This window comes from Sinocyclocheilus grahami, unplaced genomic scaffold (assembly GCF_001515645.1).
Source record: "Sinocyclocheilus grahami isolate Dianchi unplaced genomic scaffold, SAMN03320097.WGS_v1.1 scaffold1264.1, whole genome shotgun sequence".
Taxonomy (NCBI): domain Eukaryota; kingdom Metazoa; phylum Chordata; class Actinopteri; order Cypriniformes; family Cyprinidae; genus Sinocyclocheilus; species Sinocyclocheilus grahami.
This window is the reverse complement of record NW_015506443.1, coordinates 105,379-128,015: the sequence shown is the minus strand read 5'-3', so window position 1 is coordinate 128,015 and position 22,637 is coordinate 105,379. Positions and strand designations below refer to the sequence as shown.

General features: G+C 38.9%; 1 protein-coding gene across 1 annotated transcript in view; it reads right to left on the bottom strand.

Moving 5' to 3' along the window:
* Positions 1 to 16,083, bottom strand: part of LOC107568621 (receptor-interacting serine/threonine-protein kinase 2-like) — a 30,715-nt gene extending 14,632 nt beyond the window's left edge. Inside the window, exons 1-7 of the mRNA XM_016254584.1 lie at positions 15,841 to 16,083; positions 13,678 to 13,876; positions 13,411 to 13,549; positions 3,832 to 3,985; positions 3,510 to 3,665; positions 2,037 to 2,194; positions 1,161 to 1,210 (exon numbers count right to left, since the gene is read on the bottom strand). Coding sequence (XP_016110070.1) covers positions 1,161 to 1,210; positions 2,037 to 2,194; positions 3,510 to 3,665; positions 3,832 to 3,985; positions 13,411 to 13,549; positions 13,678 to 13,876; positions 15,841 to 16,083 — 1,099 coding nt within the window. The remainder of the gene's footprint in view (positions 1 to 1,160; positions 1,211 to 2,036; positions 2,195 to 3,509; positions 3,666 to 3,831; positions 3,986 to 13,410; positions 13,550 to 13,677; positions 13,877 to 15,840) is intronic.
* Between the last annotated feature and the right edge of the window lie 6,554 nt (positions 16,084 to 22,637).

Here is a 22,637-nt window from a genome sequence, read left to right as displayed (position 1 = left end):
TCCAAACCCGTAAGACCTTCGTTCATCTTCGGAAAACAAATTAAGATATTTTTGATGAAATGTGAGAGCTCTCAGACCCTGCATAGACAGCAAAACAACTGTAATGTTCCCAGACAGAAACATAGTAAGGACATCAGTAAAACAGTCCATGTGACATCAGTGGCTCAACATTAAGTTTTGCGAAGCTGCGAGAATACTTAATTTTGGAGAGTATCACAATGCATAAGCACGGTTTCTCCTAAGCATAAACAACGCTGATTACGCAGATTACGTTCATGAACACTCTTTCTCCCCCGAACGTAAACAACGCTGATTATGTTCTTGGATACTCTCCAAAATGGCGGAAGACGTAACTCGTAACTCGGGGGAGAAGAACTGTTAAATAAATTGTTATTTTTGTTTTCTTTGGGCTCAAAAAGTATTCTCGTAGCTTCGCAAAACTGAAGCTGAGCCACTGATGTCACATGGACCGTTTTACCGATGTCCTTGCTATGTTTCTGGACCTGGGAACATTACAGTTGCGTTGCTGTCTATGCAGGGTTTGAGAGCTCTCACATTTCATCAAAAATATCTTAATTTGTGTTCCGAAGATGAACGAAGGTCTTACGGGTTTGGAACGACATGAGGGTGAGTAATTACTGACAGAATTTTCATTGTAGGGTGAACTAACCCTTTAAGAGCTCTTTTAAGGGTTAAGATTGATTTGTGAGTAACTTTTATCTTAACTAGGATCCTCTCTTTAATTCTAATGGGAAACAACCATGTTTTCTAAGAATTTTGTCACTAGGAGCAACTCTTTGCACTAAGAATTTTCATGAATATGGGCCCTGATTAACGCTGAAGCTACTGATTCATCTGTGTTACTGGAGATTGGTTGTCCTCTTTTGTTTAAGATATTGGCTCATTCTGTATGTTGTTATAAGAAATGAGAACATAAGGTCAAAATTGTCCTTATTTTTGAAGTTTGGATATGTTTATATGAATGCGGAAATGAAAAAATAAATGAAAAAGAATGCTTTGTTCAGTATTTTTGATGTTCACGCACATTTGGGCCACATTCAAGAGCAGTCAGAATGTGACATAAGACATATGAACTACGTGACTGTCACGGAACCCATAGGTACACTTTCTATAATTCATGATCACCCAATGGACCCTACCTTCAAATGGTATCCGTCTTGAAAGCACTTCCCACATGATGATGGCATAACTGAAAGAGGAAGCACAGAACAGATGAGAGAATGGTTTCGCTGCTGCTGTAAAGTCTCTACATGCACTTCTGGCAATCCCCTTTGGAGATAAAACACACTGTCCTATCAGTGTAATAATTTCAACATGCCCTCTGACTAAGATCACAAAACCTCGGATATGTTGGCAAGTTGACATTTAGTTTCTATATCACTTCTCTTTTTGGACCATAGCAGTGAAAGAACAAAATAAAGCCCTCTTTCATGAGCAGTTTTGGTGAGCTATGATTAAACCCAGAAACTGGTTAATGTTTTTTTCCCCAGCCTCTCTCTTTGTTCTGGAAAATTGGTAAAGTATTATAAAAATCCACCCATAATTCCCAATATCCTGTACTGCTATATTCCTCCCTCCCAATCAAAGGGTTTGCACGTCTGTTAATCAATGAACTCCCATGACTTTTCCATTCACTTGTAACTTGGATAAGGCTTTTGGTTTCTAGTCGATAAAATATTTTAGAGATAAGAGTAACTAGAAAAATGTTTCCTGACTTTTCCAGGCCTGGAAATCACTTCAATTCCCTGACATTTCCAGGCTCACCATATGAACTCTGGAGATAAATTAATGGTGGAACATGTCTCTCATCTGACAGGAATATTGCTGAGTCAGCAACAGACTGGGGCCATGGTGCTATAAGGTCAGCTGAACGTCTTAAGGGGATGCCCCCCGAAAAATACAGGAACTGAAAGAGCAGTACTTTAAAAGCCTGTAGTAGAAATAATATGAAACTCAGAAGGAAGTTCACTCATCCTGTCAAAACTGGAAGCTTTATAAAATCTACAGAAACTGACCTGTACATGTCATATTTGACATCCGCTCTGCGGTTCTTGGAAGGTTCGTACTCCTCAGGTGGCATATAAATGACTGTGCCTCCCATTTCGGCAGGTTTGGAGCCGGACCCTTTAGTGATCGAGAGCTGGCGCCATTTAGACAAGCCAAAATCAGCTATCTATTCATAAACACACACATACAAGATGCACTTTAGATCAGAGAGGCCAATGTAAAGTTACAACAAACAGCTTCCTTCAATAAACAATTCCTTTCCCTGTAAAAAGGTGAAAGATCAGACAAGGGCTGTAGCTTTTTTTTCTGTCACTAGACAATATAATGAAATATTAATTATTGCGTGTTTGGATTCCCACAGCTTTTTTTCCCATTATCCATTCTTCCCTGGACTTTGTTCTACGAAAATCTTGACAATCTTGGCACAGCTCATAAACGACAACACTTTTATGTTGCTTTTGTGTCCTTTTTGAAGGCCACTCATTATAACAACACAGAAAGAGAGTATAAAAATTATATAGAAAGAGTACTGAAACTATATTCAATATTAAAATAAACAATATAGAATTCTGGACAATACTGATAAGCTGGTAATTATATTCACATTATTGGATTTGTATGATACTACAATTATTTTTCCCTGAATAAATGAAAACACAACAAACTAAAATCAATCATTTAAAATGCTACAATGAGTTTATATCGCCTCAGTGTTATAACATACAGTCACCGAAAAATGTTTACCAAAAAATGAAAATTCGGTCCTCATTTCTCACACTGGCATGGTTCTAAAACCATAAGACTTGCATTCATCTTCAAAACACAAATGAAAATATTTTAATGACATCGGAGAGATTTTTTGTAAGTCAATACCATAAAAATATTTTCATTTGTTCAAAGATGAAGAAAAGTCTTATGGGTTTGGAATGACACACCCACGTGTGAGAAATGACAACAATTTTCTTTTTTGTGTGTGTGTGAACTATCACTGAGTGATGGATGACAGCACAGATGCTCATTTCCACCATATTTCCCATTAATTATCCAATATCGGCTCATACTATGGTGGTCGAGAAGTGCAAAGCAAATCACAATTCTGAAAACAAAATAACAATTACAAACGCAAATGCAAGTCTAAAAAACAAAATAACAATTATGTATGTGAATATCACGCAGATGAAAAAAAAACTAAATCTCTAAAATAAGTGCATCCCTTGAACAGTGACAAGCACATTTTTCTGAATTTCACTTGGGAAAGAAACATTAAAGATACAGACACTAATAACATTCAGACAAAGATGGAGTTCAGCAAATACAGCTCAAATGACAACAAAAACATCAATAGTTGATCACCTTGACGTTCAAATAACTGCTTTCATTTGCAAGTTCCAGGAAAAAATATCTACTAATGCATCCAAACAGACATGTGAAAGTCGAATAAAATGGGGTATGGAGACATCTTCAAGCAAATCTGCACAAACCTTAACATGGTACTCCCCATCCATCAGGATGTTCTGAGTTTTAAGATCATGGTGTAGAAGGGGTGGTGACATATTGTGGAGGAAGTTTACTCCTAAAGCGATCTCATAAAGAATACGCAGCCTCAATGTCCAGGCCACCACTGGGTACATATCTTTCTGTAACGCAATAGGAAAATACAGAAGTGAACATTCAAGAACCTGTACGCCACAAAGTAGAAAGTGAAACTGTACATTACTCAAAGTGAATTGTCTATTACACTAATACTACTAGACAAAACAGGAAGGATGTCATGTAAAAGGAATGCTGTTTGTACAGTTATACCTCATGTAGAAGCTCATCCAGTGATCCATTGGTCATGTACTCAGTCACAATGCAGAAGAACTCGGGCTCATTACACACCCCAAAGATCTGGATGATGTGGTTAAATCGAGCTTTGTGAAGCACCTCAGCTTCCTTCAATAAACAATTCCTTTCCCTGTAAAAAGGTGAAAGATCAGACAAGGGCTGTAGCTTTTTTTTCTGTCACTAGACAATATAATGAAATATTAATTATTGCGTGTTTGGATTCCCACAGCTTTTTTTCCCATTATCCATTCTTCCCTGGACTTTGTTCTACGAAAATCTTGACAATCTTGGCACAGCTCATAAACGACAACACTTTTATGTTGCTTTTGTGTCCTTTTTGAAGGCCACTCATTATAACAACACAGAAAGAGAGTATAAAAATTATATAGAAAGAGTACTGAAACTATATTCAATATTAAAATAAACAATATAGAATTCTGGACAATACTGATAAGCTGGTAATTATATTCACATTATTGGATTTGTATGATACTACAATTATTTTTCCCTGAATAAATGAAAACACAACAAACTAAAATCAATCATTTAAAATGCTACAATGAGTTTATATCGCCTCAGTGTTATAACATACAGTCACCGAAAAATGTTTACCAAAAAATGAAAATTCGGTCCTCATTTCTCACACTGGCATGGTTCTAAAACCATAAGACTTGCATTCATCTTCAAAACACAAATGAAAATATTTTAATGACATCGGAGAGATTTTTTGTAAGTCAATACCATAAAAATATTTTCATTTGTTCAAAGATGAAGAAAAGTCTTATGGGTTTGGAATGACACACCCACGTGTGAGAAATGACAACAATTTTCTTTTTTGTGTGTGTGTGAACTATCACTGAGTGATGGATGACAGCACAGATGCTCATTTCCACCATATTTCCCATTAATTATCCAATATCGGCTCATACTATGGTGGTCGAGAAGTGCACAGCAAATCACAATTCTGAAAACAAAATAACAATTACAAACGCAAATGCAAGTCTAAAAAACAAAATAACAATTATGTATGTGAATATCACGCAGATGAAAAAAAAACTAAATCTCTAAAATAAGTGCATCCCTTGAACAGTCACAAGCACATTTTTCTGAATTTCTCATTTTTGTGTTCAGCAGAAGAAAATAATCATTCAAGTTTGGAACAACATGATGGCGGAACTTTTCATTTTAAGTGAACGATTACTTTTATTCTCACTCTAAACATTCCCCTGACTTTAAAATTAAAGTTTTCAACATTTCACTGCTTTACATGACTTTTCCAGGTTTTCTATGATTTTGATTGTGGACAAGAATCGTCTGACCTGCAACTCTTACAGTCAGTGTTTGCCCAGAAAGAGCATCTTATCATATTCTCACTTTATAGCGGTCACGTGACTAAAAATGCATTCAAACAAACATCTTGAACATTCAGTTCCCAACTGCAGTACCTTTAAAGCATGCCGTCTGATCGCATACTTCACGTGTGTACGTAAGCGCTGCATAAGTTTAAATCAGTGACCTTATATGCACTGTATACTTTCTCTTTTCTTCTTTTAAGCGTATATGAACGTTTACACATAATCACACATAGGCTAACTTTCACACACCTGCTGAAAATATCGTTATCTGGACGTTTGCTGTGAAATTTTATACACTATTCAGTACACATTTTCTACACAATTTGTGTTTATTTATTTATGTCGTTTATAATAATTGTATAAGGATCATGCGATAATATAATAGAGATTTATAATGTTTTATGATGTAAAATGGTCAGAGACGTCGGTCTGACCTTTGCACATGTTTTTGTTTCATGAAGGCTTCCAGGGTGATTCCATTATGATGTAACAAAGACAAGAGATTTTCCTCACAATAATATGGCACTGCATCCAGCCTGTTATAACAAATAGAGAAACTTTAAAGAAATTGACGCTGACATGCAATAGAAATTCAGCTAACCCTAACCCTTCCATAGTATGCAAGTCAATGGGGGACCAGCAATTGAAGGTGAACTATCCCTTTAATGGTGATAATAGTGGCATCAACAACCAAGTATATTATTATAAATCTGGTGTGTGTGTGTGTGTGTAGGAGGAAGTTATTTGGTATTTTTTTTTATGTAAAGTTACATCAGTTGCGGAAGAGAGATAACCATCTGAAATTTGAAACACCTAACTATAAAACTTCATGTCATAAATGTCACTGATTTTTAATGTTTTTTTTTTTTACCCTGACAGTGTCAGTCTGTATAGGGTGTAAGTATAAGTATACATTTATGAGTGACTTACTTTTCTGCAAGTTACATCATTTCGCCAGTAGATGGCGACAAGCAACTGTCTTTCTGATTGAGTCATTTAATCATTCATTCAACCGATTCAGCACCATATGTTACTCGAAAACACGGCAATTCATTCTGCATTGTTTGGAATTATTTTTGTTGGTGCAGCAAAAATAGACAATGTAACTGGAAAAAGTGAGTCTAATACGGTGTCTTACACAATATGAACTTGTATTATTTATTTATTGTTATAATGTTGTAAAAGCAATATCACACTCACATTTCTGATTTTGTTCTGAATATCGGCACAGTTGTGATGCCATCAGAACAACACATTCTTGCTTGTGATATTGTTTAATTATACTTGGTATCATTTAGCAATCGCATTAATTATTAAAGTCACCAAAAACGATGCTTTAGCTGAAAAACAAACCAAGTAGCAAATACATTCTGAATGTCATTCACGTAATGTAATACATTATTTTCCTTATACATTATATTCATTATTTTGTTTTCTTTCATAAAAAGTGACTGGAAAAAACAATAAGATTAAGAACAGTTATTGCAATCTTTTGACAACCCTAATCATTTTTTCCCTTTTTTTTTTATATAGGTTTAACAAAGCAAAATGGAATATTTTCAGCCCTCTTGAACCTCCTTGGCATTCACTGCATTAAATAGAGCTGAACATATTTCACTTCTGGACTTCTGGTTTATCATTAAAAGTTACAGACGTGACTTTTAATGATAAAAAAGTCCCCGTCCCCCCCCCCCACAGACACACAGAGAGAGAGACAGAGAAAAGCCAAACTACATTACAATTACATTACAGTTAACAAAAGCAAGTATGTAATGCATTCTAGATAAAATTTCGATAAATTTCGACTGATTTCTAGATATTTTTATTACTACATCTGCAGAGTCCATATTCATACACCAGACACCGACTTTCAATGGCTAACAAATCATATGAAAAATCAATAATGAATTACATAAGTGAAGTAACACAGTGGCTACTGAATTAAATACATTTTTAAACCTTGTTGTTACCATCTGGTGAATTTCAGAACCACTTCAAGTTCCAATGGTGCCATCTAGTGCCTACCAGTAAAACCCGCAGAGGGATTTCACATGTGTCCTGATGGATCCCAGCAGCGAGGTGTTCAGTTTTTTCCACACCTAACTTTTCCACTTTACATCAACAAAATGCAAAACAAAAGGCAGCCAAATGGTAACTTTTATGGTGTTGTGAACCCATTACACAGCAGGGAGGAAGAATGGACCAGTTTTAATTCTACATTAAATAAAGGCCTAACTACCTCACAAAACGTTCTTTTGATTCTTTGTCATTGTTTTTCATAGAACAATACTCAGATGTTTAATGATTCTGCAATACTGTTTCAGATAATTGCAATAAAATATAGCTAAAATAAAATAAAAGGGAAAAAATCTCCAAACATACAAACAGCTTTCATGGAATGGTCATTTTTATGCAAGGTTTTTGTAGATCCACATTTACCACACCGTACAAATAGCAATGACTTTAATTTTATCATACAAGAAGAAGGTGTGGTTTGGTTGTATCTCATTTGTGACCTGATTTACTTCTCTTAAAGAGATACACCACCCCAAAATGAAAATGTTGTCATTAATCACTAGTCGTTCCAAACCCGTAAAAGCTTCGTTCGTCTTCGGAACACAATTTAAGATATTTTGGATGAAAACCGGGAGACTTATGACTGTCCGATTGACTGCCAAGTAAATTACACTGTCAAGGTCCAGAAAAGTATGAAAGACATCGTCAGAATAGTCCATCTGCCATCAGTGGATCAACCGTAATGTTATGAAGCGACGAGAATACTTTTTGTATGCGAAGAAAACAAAAATATCTACTTTATTCAACAATTTGTCCCCTCTGTGTCTCTCCGCATCACCATTTTGGAGAATATCCGCTGGACACAAGCAGCGTACGCTATTCTGTGTCAGCCGCGACACAAGGATACGTTTTCTACGTGTATTTACGCTTTTATTTGAACGAAGATTATGGTTGGAAAGTAGACGGTAGGAATAGATTGTGATGATGCTGAGCGTCTTGTGGTAGATGTCTAGCAGTGGTAGTAGAGCTATAACTGTGATGGTCTGTGCTGCAGTGCTTTCTGAGCCTGCATAGAGCAATTGCCATAACATATAATGAGTTTGCTCTCAGCATGTCCAAATAATAAGACCATCCTTCCATTCAGAAGTAATAAGTATTGATTAGTTCACAGTCATAACTCGTAAATATACCGCTGGCCTTAAGGATATCATGTGCAAACAAAACTCTTGAAAATCTTTGTCAAATCCAGCAGCTAGTTCTACCTCAGAAGTGCTCATTGTAGCAGACAGTAAATATGATTTTGTCCCAGCGGGCTGATAAAAACCTGTGCACTCTGAACATTGTGTAAAGCAGAGAATGAGATTAGAGCTTACAAAAAAGGTTCTTGCTGTTTTTGTGTGCTGCAGACAGAGTGCATCACAGCGCACATTAAAGGGATCGTTAACCCCAAATGAAAGTCCTGTCATCATCAAATCTGTCATTGTGGACCCTGACACTCAGAGTCATTGACATCTCCACCGACAATTACCTTCTTTCTTCCTCAAAAGATGGCCAAGATCTGTGATCTGTTCATATTTGAAAAGCGAAACTGGCTTATAATCATATTCGTGTTCCAATTTCACCATCTGTGTTCCTCTTACAGTAATGTAGTTATTGAGGGATGTGTGGAGCTCTAGGCCACATGTGTGGATAATCCAGCACCCAAGAGCTGAAGCTTCAGTAAACAGGAATCCCATTTGGGCATATTTTCCCCCTTTTCTCTAGTGTCCTAATGCTGCAGCAGAGCAGAGGATGATCAGCGAGTCTGGCCGAGGTTCGGTGTACTGACACCTGCCAAAAGACCATATGCTCTCCTGTACTTCCCTGTGTGGATTTATGTGATCCGGTCAGTTGTCAACTGATCTGATACATTATCCTAGAAGAGGATAACAAGATTTCACACATCTGATTCACAGCAAATCCTCAGAGATTTCATATTTATTCTTCATACGTGCCGGCTGATTGGTGAACTCCCTGATAACTCATAGCAAAGAGAAAATGAGTTTTCCGACCGGTGTCAGTTAGTGAGCTTACAACAGCTCCTCGTAATGCACCGGTACGACAGCTTAGAGCAGACCTGTGAGAAAATCTTGTGAGAGATTGGGCACCACAGAGTCCTGAGCTCAACCCCATTGAAAGTCTTTGGGATGTGCTGGAGTCGAATTTACACTGCCTGTCTAAAAAGTTCCACTCTAATATTTCATTGGACTGCCTTTAAATTGGATAACATTGTGCTTTTGCTGTGGGATGGTTTTGACTATGTTAGGCAGCATCACAACATTTATTTCCGTCAAAAGTTGCATTCATTTTTGGCTGAGAAGTTGAATTGACAATGGGAGAGTTGAACTGCTCTTCAGTAGGGCTAAGATCTCGACTCTATGGGGTCCAATTCATACATGAAAATGATTCCTCATGCTCACTGAATCACACAATTTGGGTCCAATGAATCTTGACATTATCATCCGGAAATATGGACATGGGTATGTCAATACAGTGAAATAATAAGTGAAAGCACTGTTGTTAAGAAATGTGTGGAGATTATTTACTGTCACAATGTCACACTTTAATGGAAGGTTTGAGAAAACCATGCGGTAACAGAGTAACATTGCTTTCTCTTTACTGAAGTGAGGCAGTCAGAGAATTCTTATGTCTGGATGACTGACTTACAGCTTTTGACAGTATTAGAGACAGATGGGTAAGCTCACTCAGTTACTATAATTCTTTTGCATTCAGCCAAATATGATGCATCGGTTGTCTGGACACACCAGCTTTTACAACCACATCCCTGACCGCAAACAAAAATAAATAGCACAGTGAATTAATCCATTTCTCCTGCTGTGCCTACTGAAGGCCTTCTGTGAGACACTGGGAGGGACCAATTGTTGCTTTCAGAGAGACTTAATGGACGACGGGAGATAGACTGAGGCCCTGAGAAATGTCCTGCTGCACAAAGAGCTCCAAATTAGCCAGCCGGAGAGAACAAAGAAGTAATGTAGCAACATGACATATTTGTGGGTTGCTTAGGAAACAGGGACAAGCAGGTGGATTTTTAGTCTTCTATCTGAAACTAATGACTCCAAAATTATTCTTATACTCAGGAAAATGAAGTCTAATTGGATTAAATGCTGCACAAAATGCAGCCTGTACCAGCAACACTACTTGCTTTTAGTAATATCGAAGTGTCATGCCCATTTACATTTTTAATGCAATTTGTTTTATATTTGTATTAGATTAGCAGATTTTTAATGAAACATTGAGAATTTTTTTTATCTTTTAACCCTGTAAAGCCTGACACATGAACTAATAGTCAGAAAAAAATAGCATTTTGGAACTTTTCTTGTATCTAAAATTTTTTTGCATGTGTTTTTGTTGATTATCATATCTGATACATCAGACTTTTATGGCTCATATGTTACGATAATGGAGAATATGGACCTCATACTCAAGTAGGACACACCATTTATATTCAAAGGCCCAAACTGAGCAAAAATTTGGTGCAGATGCTGATATTTATATGGCCAAAATGTAAGATGAAATTCTGATAGCCTGTAATGTAAATCATTGATATTTAAATGCTTTCTTTATGAACAAAGCACTGTAGTTTTTATTGTATGGTGCAAAAATATAATTCAATCAGTGCAATTCAATGATAATTGAGCGATGAGAAAATAAACGTTCCTCAAAAGTCTGATGTATCATATTTGATACTCACATTTTAACATTATTTTTCTAAATTATGTATAGATAATCAAGTAAGCCTAAGTTGCTTAACGAGTGTTCATCTTGAAATATTACTAACAATATACATTTTATTCTTAGATTTACTTTATAAAAATCAGCAAATATTTTACAACGAAAAGGCCTGAAGGTGGACATTTTAACTATTAATCTAAAAGAACTAAAAAAGTGTAAACCATTAACCAGGCAATAGAAGGGATGTACAGTAGAAGATTATGTACAACAGGTTTTCAGAAAAAGTTTGATCATGTTGATAAGTTAGAGGCCTTTGCATGATTGCATGAATAATATTGTAGGTGAAATCCTCTCTCATGTCATGACATGAATACTTCATGAAGTCTAAGAAGACTGTACCGCTGGACTAACATATCACATGTTTAAACTTTTCCTTGTTTAACTCCATACATTGGCATGTATAGAACCCAAGAGGAGCTGAACAGAGAGTCCAGAGACGTTTTAACAGCACACAAATATAAAGAAGTGGAGAGAGATGATCTTAGGAGACCAAATAAAAGGTAATCATACGTGTTTACCATATAATTGATTCAATTTCCACTCAAGACTGTACCGCTGGACTAACATATCACATGTTTAAACTTTTCCTTGTTTAACTCCATACATTGGCATGTATAGAACCCAAGAGGAGCTGAACAGAGAGTCCAGAGACGTTTTAACAGCACACAAATATAAAGAAGTGGAGAGAGATGATCTTAGGAGACCAAATAAAAGGTAATCATACGTGTTTACCATATAATTGATTCAATTTCCACTTACTCCCTTTGCAATGAATCCTAGTTGAGTGTTATTATTTATATAAACATCCCATCATTTTACTGAGAAACAGGACGTGTCTTGGGAACATTTTGTCTTATTACACTGCTTGTATCTCTCTTCAGTTCTGAACTGGGGTTCATAAGGAGTCATGGAGCATGCTGGTGCAGATCAGCAACTGACAGTCCAGAAAAGCATAGATTCTATAGAGATTTTATAGGACATCTGAGTAAAACTCACACTTGGACTATAGCAGCCAAAGTAGTAATATCACTCGTTCTCCGATACAATCTTGTTTACAATTTTCTGTTTGTTACCCAGATTTTTGACTTCTGTTTTGGATTACTCACATTTGGGTATTGGCTTTGTGATTTGGATTGCAGAATAAATTGATACAGTCGGATCCTTCTGATTCATCCAGAGACATGATCACAAATGGGTCATCGAGCCAAAAACTGTAAAACTTCTTGGAAAAAGAGAAGGAACAAAAAATACTTCCACGTATTACTTATCTGGATGTTTTATTCATACATGTATCGTATGTGGTAGAGATTTTTTCTATCACATATTTGATAATTGAGTCAACTGTTCTAGTGCAACTGGTTCTGCACAACTCTTAGTTTCTGAAATCTGTTATATTATAGATACACTATATCTGTCCACACAACATGTAGAAAATGTCAGTGCTGACCAGCATGATCTTTCTGGTGAACCTGGTTGAGGTAGAAGCCTGGTTGGTATACTATGCAGCATCCAAAACTCAACATGAAATAGAGTTCTGCAGTGATGACTGAAGTTAACATTTCCCTGGTGCCCTTCACAAAAAACCCAATAGTATTTTCTTTATTGGCTTTTGGAGTATTGCAGAATATAAGCTTTCTGACAAACAAAAGCTTAAGGTTCTTACACATTCTGTTCATCATGATAATCTTCACAAATTAACACAACTCTGAAGCCTAAATATAATCACTAGAAGTAAAAAGCTAAACGAACGCTATAAACGAACTCCACGCTCACATGACTTCAATGTCACCACCTTTAAGCTTCAACTGTAATGAGGGGTCAACGAAGTGAGGATCCATGTGCAGCTTTATTAAATAGAAGAAGTCAGACAGGCAGGGCTCAATCACTAGCAAACAGGGATATCAGGGTCAAGGCAGGCAGCAAACAATACAAACGTTAGTCCAAACAACAGAGCAAAGAGTCCAAGGCAGGCAAAAAACAATCGATAAGCAGGTAATAGTCCAGGGTAAAACACGGTAATCCAATAGAGAAAAGTAGGGAATGCTGAGAAATATCAGCTGGGGCAAAACGAGACTTTGCTGTGTGTGTGCAGCTTAAATAGTCCGGGTAATAAGCAGCAGTTGTGCTCCAGGCAATGGGGTTATGGGAACTGTAGTCCAAGGGGCAATATTCATTATTTGGGTGAAGGTGCCCTCTGGTGCTGATCGGGGGGAACCGCAGAGGCCTGATTCATAACAGAGCCTCCTCCATGCGAGCGGGAGGTATGCGACACCGAGGTCTTCCGAGAGGGCGAGGGACTGGTTAATCTGGATGGGTCTGATGGAAGTCTGTTGTAAATTAGGGGTCGAGGATGTCCTCAGAATTGACCCAAGAGCGCTCCTCCGGTCCGTACCCCTCCCAGTCCACAAGATACTGAAGAATTCTTCCCCGGCATCGGGAATCCAGGATTTCTCGCACCTGGTAAGCCTCCTCAGAGTCTATCATGATCGGAGGGGGTCCCTGGTCCCGGGCCTTCTCTAGGTCATTCACTCCTCTTGGAGCACCAGTGGCCTTAAGCAGGGAGACATGAAAGGTGAGTGAGGTACGATATTCCGGTGGTAATGCTAAACGATATGAAACAGAAGTCATTTGTTGGATGATTTTGAATGGACCCACGTACCTGAGACTGAGTTTGTGTCAGGGTAGGAGACGAAGGTCACAAGTGGAGAGCCAGACCCACTGGCCAGGAGTATATTCGGGGATAGGGTGTCAATGACGGTCAGCACGTTCTTTCTGTCTTCTGGCTTGCTGACGATGAGTGTGAGCTTCATTCCAGATGGCCTCACTCCGTTGAAGCCATTCATTGACTGTGGGAAGATCTGAGGGTTCACCCGACCAGGGGAATAATGGAGGTTGGAAATTTGTGAAAGTGAAGTGCGTGTGGCCAAGTATGGTGACCCATACTCGGAATCTGTGCTCTGCATTTAACCCATCCAAGTGCACACACACAGTAGTGAACACACACACATCGTGAACACACACCCGGTGCAGTGGGCAGCCATATTGCTGCGGTGCCCAGGGAGTAGTTGGGGGTTCAGTGCCTTCCTCAAGGGTCTCACCTCAGTCGTGGTATTGAGGGGGGAAGAGAGCGCTGGTTATTCACTCCCCCCACCGACAATTCCTGCCGGACCTGAGACTTAAACCTGCAACCTTTGGGTTAAATTTACATTTAGTCATTTAGCAGACGCTTTTATCCAAAGCGACTTACAAATGAGGACAATAAAAGCAGTCAAAACTAACAAAAGAGCAACAATATATAAGGGCAAATGTCTCGGTTAGCCTAACGCAGTACACGTAGCAAGGTGTATATACAGTATATATATATTATACACACACACACAAAGAAAAACAAGTAGATAGAATAGAAAAAATAGAAAGCTAGTGTTTGTTTTTTGTTTTTTTTGGTTACAAGTCTCTAACCTTTAGGCCACGACTGCCCCCAATTAGCACACATTGGGTTGTGAGTCCAGTTGACCGTTTCAGGAGAGAGTTCTGAGCATATTCTGCCCAAAACAGATACCTACTCCAATCGGTTTGATTGCGGTGGCAGTATAAGTGTAGAAAACAGGTCATTTCTTGATTGAGACATTCAGCTTGACCGTTGGATTCAGGGTGGTAGCCAGAGGTGAGACTTATATTGACGTTGAGATACTTCTGACTTGTTACTTGTTACCACTTGTTACGATCCCATCCCCAGTCTAGGGTTGGGAGTGGGAGTAACAGGTTAACTAAAACTTATACAGAAGAAATCAATAAAAATGTGGAGGAATCACTCCAGTCCTCTGCTCCAGAAAAATGCAAAAACCACCTAGTTTGGCAAACTTAATTTATTTAGGAAAGCCAGAATTATGGAAGCAATAAATGTCTTCAGGAGAGAGCCTGGCCAAAACAACCAAAATAGCAGGTGACTAACAGGAGGAGTACTAAATAACCGGTTTGAGTAAAAGAAAAGAAATCAACAACATAAGCTTTCCGCATGCATCAATGGAGGTTTGGCAGTACAAACTCATCTGCCAAAACTGCAGCACTAGCCAACGACGTCACTTTTTGTTCATTTAAGTGTACGAAAATCTTTGTAGGAACACAATTTTTGAAGTCCTCTAACAAGATTAGTTCCTGCAAGTCCTCCTGGGAAGTAACCTTGCTAGCCAGGCACCACTTTTCAAAAAGAACCCTCTTCTCTCTTACAAATTCAACATAAGTTTGGTTGACTGTTTTCGAATGAGTGCGGAATTTCTGTCTATAGGCCTCGGGGACAAGTTCATACGCTCGCAAAACTGCAGATTTAACAATGTCATAGTCAAGAGAGCTTTCTATAGGAAGGGCAGAGCAAACTTCCTGTGCTTTCCATGTAAGGCTACACTGGAGTAACAGAGCCCACATATCTTTTGGCCACCTTAACTTACCAGCGACACGCTCAAATGCAACAAAGTAGGAGTCGACTTCTTTCTCTGAATGGGGGCACAAGTCTTATATACCTACTAACATCAAAACTATCCCTGGATGGCCAATGAGAAAAATCCTGCGTGTCTGTACTACCAGCAGATGTTAAGGGTGATGAGACTGATGGGGGCCTAGCACGGGGTGATGGAACTGGCCTTTGAGCCAACCGCTTTGATTCGAGATCCAATTTACGTATTTGGATATCTCTGTCAGCCTGTGTCTCTACTACACGAAGCCTAATCATTTCTGCCTCACACTCCTGTTTTTTAATCAAAAGATCCATTTCCTTCAACTTTAAGGCAATCCTCGGATCATGAAGCACAACAGAGTCGAGATTCACATTTTCAGCTGCAGTTTCCACTGCCACTTCAGACTGAACTTCAACACCACCCTCAGACTCCTCTGGTAAAATACCTGCCTCTACCAATTTCCCAAACAGATCCTCCTTAAGCACTTGTTTTCTAACATCTTTTCGAACGTCAATACGGAAGAACTCTGCCACCAAAATAAGATATTTTTTCTTGCAACGATTAAAGGCTTCAATTGTAGGACAAAGAGTAAATTCAGTAAAGTCAAACTCCATTATCCGTATGCCTGCAACACTTTCCTCCCCACCTACAGTCGAAAACAGTCAAAAATTTGAGAGAAAAGAGCACTTACCAACAAACTATTAAGAGAAGAGCGGACAAGCCCCCACTTGTTAGGTAGAAGGCTGTCCACACACGAGAGGTAAACTGGGGTCCACAATCCGAGACGATATCCTCCGGTAATCCATAGAACATTGATAACTCTCTTCACTAAGAGAGCTTGGTTTACACAAGGTATGTACCAGTGCAACATTTTTGGGCTTGAAAGCCACCCTCTTCTGTTTCCAAGCCTTACAGTCTGAAATCAAATGGTTCGGATCCAGGCAGAAAAAACAAACGCGCCTTTCATCACTGTTCAAAACCTTCCGACTAAATTTAGATAGCGTCTCACTTTTAGATGGGTGCCCAACAGGCGGGGCACCCAAGCTTTCCACATGCATCAATGGAGGTTTGGCAGAGGTGTGCGTGGAGAAGACATTCCTGTGTGTCAGTACAAACTCATCTGCCAAAACTGCAGCACTAGCCAACGACGTCACTTTTTGTTCATTTAAGTGTACGAAAATCTTTGTAGGAACACAATTTTTGAAGTCCTCTAACAAGATTAGTTCCTGCAAGTCCTCCTGGGAAGTAACCTTGCTAGCCAGGCACCACTTTTCAAAAAGAACCCTCTTCTCTCTTACAAATTCAACATAAGTTTGGTTGACTGTTTTCGAATGAGTGCGGAATTTCTGTCTATAGGCCTCGGGGACAAGTTCATACGCTCGCAAAACTGCAGATTTAACAATGTCATAGTCAAGAGAGCTTTCTATAGGAAGGGCAGAGCAAACTTCCTGTGCTTTCCATGTAAGGCTACACTGGAGTAACAGAGCCCACATATCTTTTGGCCACCTTAACTTACCAGCGACACGCTCAAATGCAACAAAGTAGGAGTCGACTTCTTTCTCTGAATGGGGGCACAAGTCTTATATACCTACTAACATCAAAACTATCCCTGGATGGCCAATGAGAAAAATCCTGCGTGTCTGTACTACCAGCAGATGTTAAGGGTGATGAGACTGATGGGGGCCTAGCACGGGGTGATGGAACTGGCCTTTGAGCCAACCGCTTTGATTCGAGATCCAATTTACGTATTTGGATATCTCTGTCAGCCTGTGTCTCTACTACACGAAGCCTAATCATTTCTGCCTCACACTACTGTTTTTTAATCAAAATATCAATTTCCTTCAACTTAAAGGCAATCCTAGGATCATGAGGCACAACAGAGCTGAGATTCACATTTTCAGCTGCAGTTTCCACTGCCGCTTCAGACTGAACCTCAACGCCACCCTCAGACTCTTCTGGTAAAATAACCGCATCTACCAATTTCCCAAACAGGTCATCCTTAAGCACTTGTGTTGTAACATCTTTTTGAATGTCAATACGGAAGAACTCTGCCACCAAAATAAGATATTTTTTCTTGCAACGATTAAAGGCTTCAATTGTAGGACAAAGAGTAAATTCAGAAAAATCAAACTCCATTATCCGTATGCCTGCAACACTTTCCTCCCCACCTACAGTCGAAAACAGTCAAAAATTTGAGAGAAAAGAGCACTTACCAACAAACTATTAAGAGAAGAGCGGACAAGCCCCCACTTGTTAGGTAGAAGGCTGTCCACACACGAGAGGTAAACTGGGGTCCACAATCCGAGACGATATCCTCCGGTAATCCATAGAACACAAAGCTGCACAAACTCTCTGCAGTCTCTAGAGCTGTGGGCAGCTTGGGTAGTGGTATCAGACGACAGGCCTTGGAGAAATGATTGATGACTGTTAGTATGGTGGTGTTGCCCATGGAATTAGGTAGGTCAGTGACAAAATCTATTGCAATGTGTGACCATGGCTGTTGAGGGATAGGTAGGGGTTGGATCTGTTTGGAGAATTTGGTGGTATTACAGATGATGCAGTGCTGGACATATGAGATGGTATCTGCCTGAAGCGTGGGCCACCAGAACTTGTTGGTGATAAGTAGGATGGATGCAGTCAAACCTGGGTGACTGGAGCTGGGCAGGTTGTGGACATGCTGAATAACCTGTTTACGAAGAGCTGAGGGAACATGTTAGGTGGACATTCAGCGGTAGGTGGCTCAAATTTTTGAGCCCCAGCTATTTCTGTCATAATGTCCTATTGAACTGGAGCTACGATGAGAGTGGATGGTAGGATGGGATCAGGAGAGAGAGGTTGAAAAGCAGACTCAAGCCGGAGATGTGGAGGGACAAATGAAACCCTTGGCTAGTTCCTCTTCAATATAAGTTTGCATGGCCTCAGACTCAGGCTGAGATAGGAGAAAGATTCAACCCTTGGGAGGAGTTGTACCAGGAAACAATTCAATAACACAGTCGCTTGGTCTGTGAGGTGGTAATTGGGAGGCTTTAGCTTTACTGAATGCCACGGCCGGATCTGCATACTCCACAGGTAGACTGGGCACAATGGGGGATTCGACATGAGGATGGTGGCTGCCTGAAGAGTACACAGTTCAACAGCCTGTAGACAGTGTTGATGACAGTGCTCATACCATTGTGATTTGTCCAGTAGTCCATGAAATCTGAGGATCATGAAGTTGAAGCCAGTGAAGTCTGAGAATTACTGGGTTACCAGGGGATTGTATAATGTAGAAGTGAATGGTCTCAGTGTGCAAAGCACCAGTGGTGATCTCGTTTTGTAGTGTGTTGGAATTGACCAGCACCCAGGGGTCTCCCGTCTAGCACTGTCACTGCCAACAGGGATTTACAAGGAATGAGGTGAAATGCCCTGGGCTTTCACAAAGTCAGAATCAATAAAATTGCCAGCCGTTATCAGAATCTATCATGGCCGTGGTTTTAATAGATCCTTTATGAAAAGACAGTTCAACGGGTACTTTAACACATTTGTTAGTATGAGGAGGAAAACTCACCGCCGTGGAGGATTGCTGCATGGGTTGTGTCAGGCAGGAAACCTTCATATGACCAGCTTGACCACAGTAGAGACATAGGTTATTGTGCATGTGGAAGAGAAGTTTAAGGGGGTCATTGAGCCAGCCTGTCTGAGCTGCCAGCGTGCGGAAATTTAAAGCGAACTCTGTTGCTGTACTTCTCCTGTCGAAGTGTTAGAAGTTGATCACGCGTGCCCACCTCTTCAGGATGTTCGAACACCTCCTTAAAGCATTGAAATAACCTCAATAAAAAAAAAAATAAGGCAAGCTCACATCATGTGCTGGAAAAACATGAGATTTTTGAGTTCTGATTGAAATCTCTGACTTTGGGCAAATCGTTCAGAGCCGTAGAGTATTCAACCCTGTCACGTCTGGTAATTCACCAACAAAGTTATATAACCTTTTTTCTCCCCCTTTTCACATGTCAAATCAAAAGCCCTGGTGTATAATGAATTATATTGTATGCCATAACTGCAATTACTTCAGCACATTATCTTTGATATCAATATCAATTGGCTCAGTGTGCTGCCAGATTAACAAAGTCTGACTGAGGGAAACAACAAAACAAGACAATGTTTTTTGTAAATGATCTGTGAGCAAATTCTAGGAGATTAATATTTAATTATTTTGACTTTTTTTAACACAGAGCGTGAAATAATACATCCCACTGCCCTTGAACATTCTGAGGTTTCCTTGAACAGCTCCTTGGCAGACATTGAGACTACCAGAAGTGTATACAAGGAAACATCTGTAAGTAGTCTTCTTGTAATCTTTATGCTCTTTGTAAACACTGAATCCACTCAGAATTGATCATGAATCATCTCATGAATCAATTCTATGAATCATGTTTTTAATTGGATGCGTTTGATCGGCCTTGTGTCTTGCATTTTCCTTTGATACAATGTCACATGCAGTTTACAGACACATGCATTTATGGTCTGCACTTTCATATAAAACATTAAACATATTCCACATAAAAAAGTGAAGAAAAAAAAGCAAACTCCACAAAGTGATGTGTATTATATTTCATGATTACTGATCTGGTGGCTGAGATTGGTACTGCATACTGATTGTTAAAAATTTCACAGAGAAAAAAAAAATACAGAAAGAAAAATCGAAAGAGAGTGAGTTTTTTTTTTACAGAGGAAAAAAAAAGAATTTTGTTGAAAGATAAAACTTAATTGAATTAGAGAGATCAAAAACTAATGTAGGAAAAACTACAAATATTATACACAATTTTTATAAAATTTTCCTCACCTTGCGATTCAGGGCTTGCTGTCATTGATCATAAAATCAGATAGCTTTGCCCCCATACTCACACCATTGGTTGAGCCAGTGTTGCCATGTCAAGCTGTTCAGGATGTAATTCAGGCAATAAGGCAATTGCTTTTGTGGCAGGTCTGTTTCATATTATGTACACTAATGCAACAATAAATGTAACAAAACACTAAGCACATGTGTAATGAACAAAAGCATGAATTCAGATATGTCTTGCAACAGAGCAAGACATATTCTATTTCCATATAAATCTTTTTTTTCTTCACATATCTTAAGTTTTCTATTATCGTTTTTCTGCTTTCATTTCACTTATGACCATATAGTTTGCAATGTGTGATATTTAGCATTAGTCCAACTCCTAAGCTTTTATCAGTGTGAAAAGGCTAGTTGCTTAGTAACGAAATAAGAAGAACAATAACAATGTGTAAAAGTGCACCTCTAAAGCCAAGAAACTAGCCACAGACATTTTCAATCCAACCTGTTCTGGACCATTTGCTCTTTCCTGAGGCTCAGTATGGGCAAACAAAATGCAAAGCTAAATTCTAACCCCAAGACAATTACCTTCCAGACCATCATAAACAAGACACCTAGTCTGTCCATGCATGACCCAAGTTATGGTATGAATCAAATCAGATCAAACCAAAACAAATGGTGGATTGAGCAGCATGAAGAACTGGAGGATGTCTCCATTCACATTACACACCTGTCAAGTCAGATTGAATGTTTGGACAAAACATTCACAAGTCTGCTTCAACTGGAGGCATAAGCACAAGTGTGAAGAAGAAACACGTTCCCATGAATTCATAGTTTGACTCGAAAGTAATCCCATGCCAAATGTAAAACACATTCTGGGCGACGCTTTACAGCCTCACTGTGCACCTCTATTAATTACAGAATAAAACAAAACAAAAGACTAGCGGCTCCAGTCATCTGTTTAACCTTAGGCGTTAACTGTCACCAAACACCTCATGCTGAGTGTGAGTGAGTGTGTATGTGTGTTTGTGTGTGTGTTTATCAGATAGTGTGTGCAGGCATGGAATGTTACACATTTAGTATGGGCCATTGGAGTCGGTAATGATTTAATATCTACTGACGCCTAAGGGAGAATGTGTTTGATTAGGGTGTATGTGTGCTGAAAAAAGGACTACTTCAGGATCTCAGGGTCAGCTGAAAGGCCTGACAATTAGCCTCACTTGGTGAATGTGAGTGAATCATTTGTTCCTGGCCTCAAGCTAAACACAAAATTACTGAGCAGCTGTAAGATGTTGCTGCACTAGATCTGATTAATTTTAATCAGTCTAAATATCCTGAAAACAAGTAACATTCACTTTACACTGAGAAGCCAAGAACTGTAATATAATAACACATAGACATATCTTGAAATAATTGTATTACCCTATTGCCGAATAGTTTTTCTTATTTTAACATAAACTTTGCTAAATGTTAGATTTATGCTTAAAATTATAAGCAGCTGAAAGGCCTGACAATTAGCCTCACTTGGTGAATGTGAGTGAATCATTTGTTCCTGGCCTCAAGCTAAACACAAAATTACTGAGCAGCTGTAAGATGTTGTTGCACTAGATCTGATTAATTTTAATCAGTCTAAATATCCTGAAAACAAGTAACATTCACTTTACACTGAGAAGCCAAGAACTGTAATATAATAAGACATAGACATATCTTGAAATAATTGTATTACCCTATTGCCGAATAGTTTTTCTTATTTTAACATAAACTTTGCTAAATGTTAGATTTATGCTTAAAATAATAATAAGAAAAATGCTTTTGGGGTGAAAATAATATTCTCTGAAATGTAGCCTACTTTTTATAAAACAGTTTATTCCAGTCTATGCATTTGATTAGCTGAAGTGTTCAAGAGTGCTAATAATATCCATACAGGTCTCAAGAGAAGATGGCGTCTCTCAGTGTCCGAATTTGCTCACACATTTTCATTTACTACATCAAGTGGAAATATTAAAGAAGTAATGTAGGTGTCACGGTGCGTGCGGGGAGATGAAGCGAGGACTCTATCGCTGGAGAAATTGTATTTTATTTTAGTAAAAAATGAAACAAAAACAAACTCAAACCACCCCGAGGGGGAAAAACAGACAGGCAGGCCTAAAGCGGCACACATGCAGACACGAAACACACACAATGAGAAATGACGGATCAGCACAGGATGACAGACACAAGGAGAATAAATAGTAACCAAACGAGGAGGCTAACGAGGGAGACACAGGTGGAGCAACTAAAACAATAACGAGGTAACAAGATGGGAGGGGCCAGACAATAGACAGGAGAGAGCACATGGCAACAGACAAACAC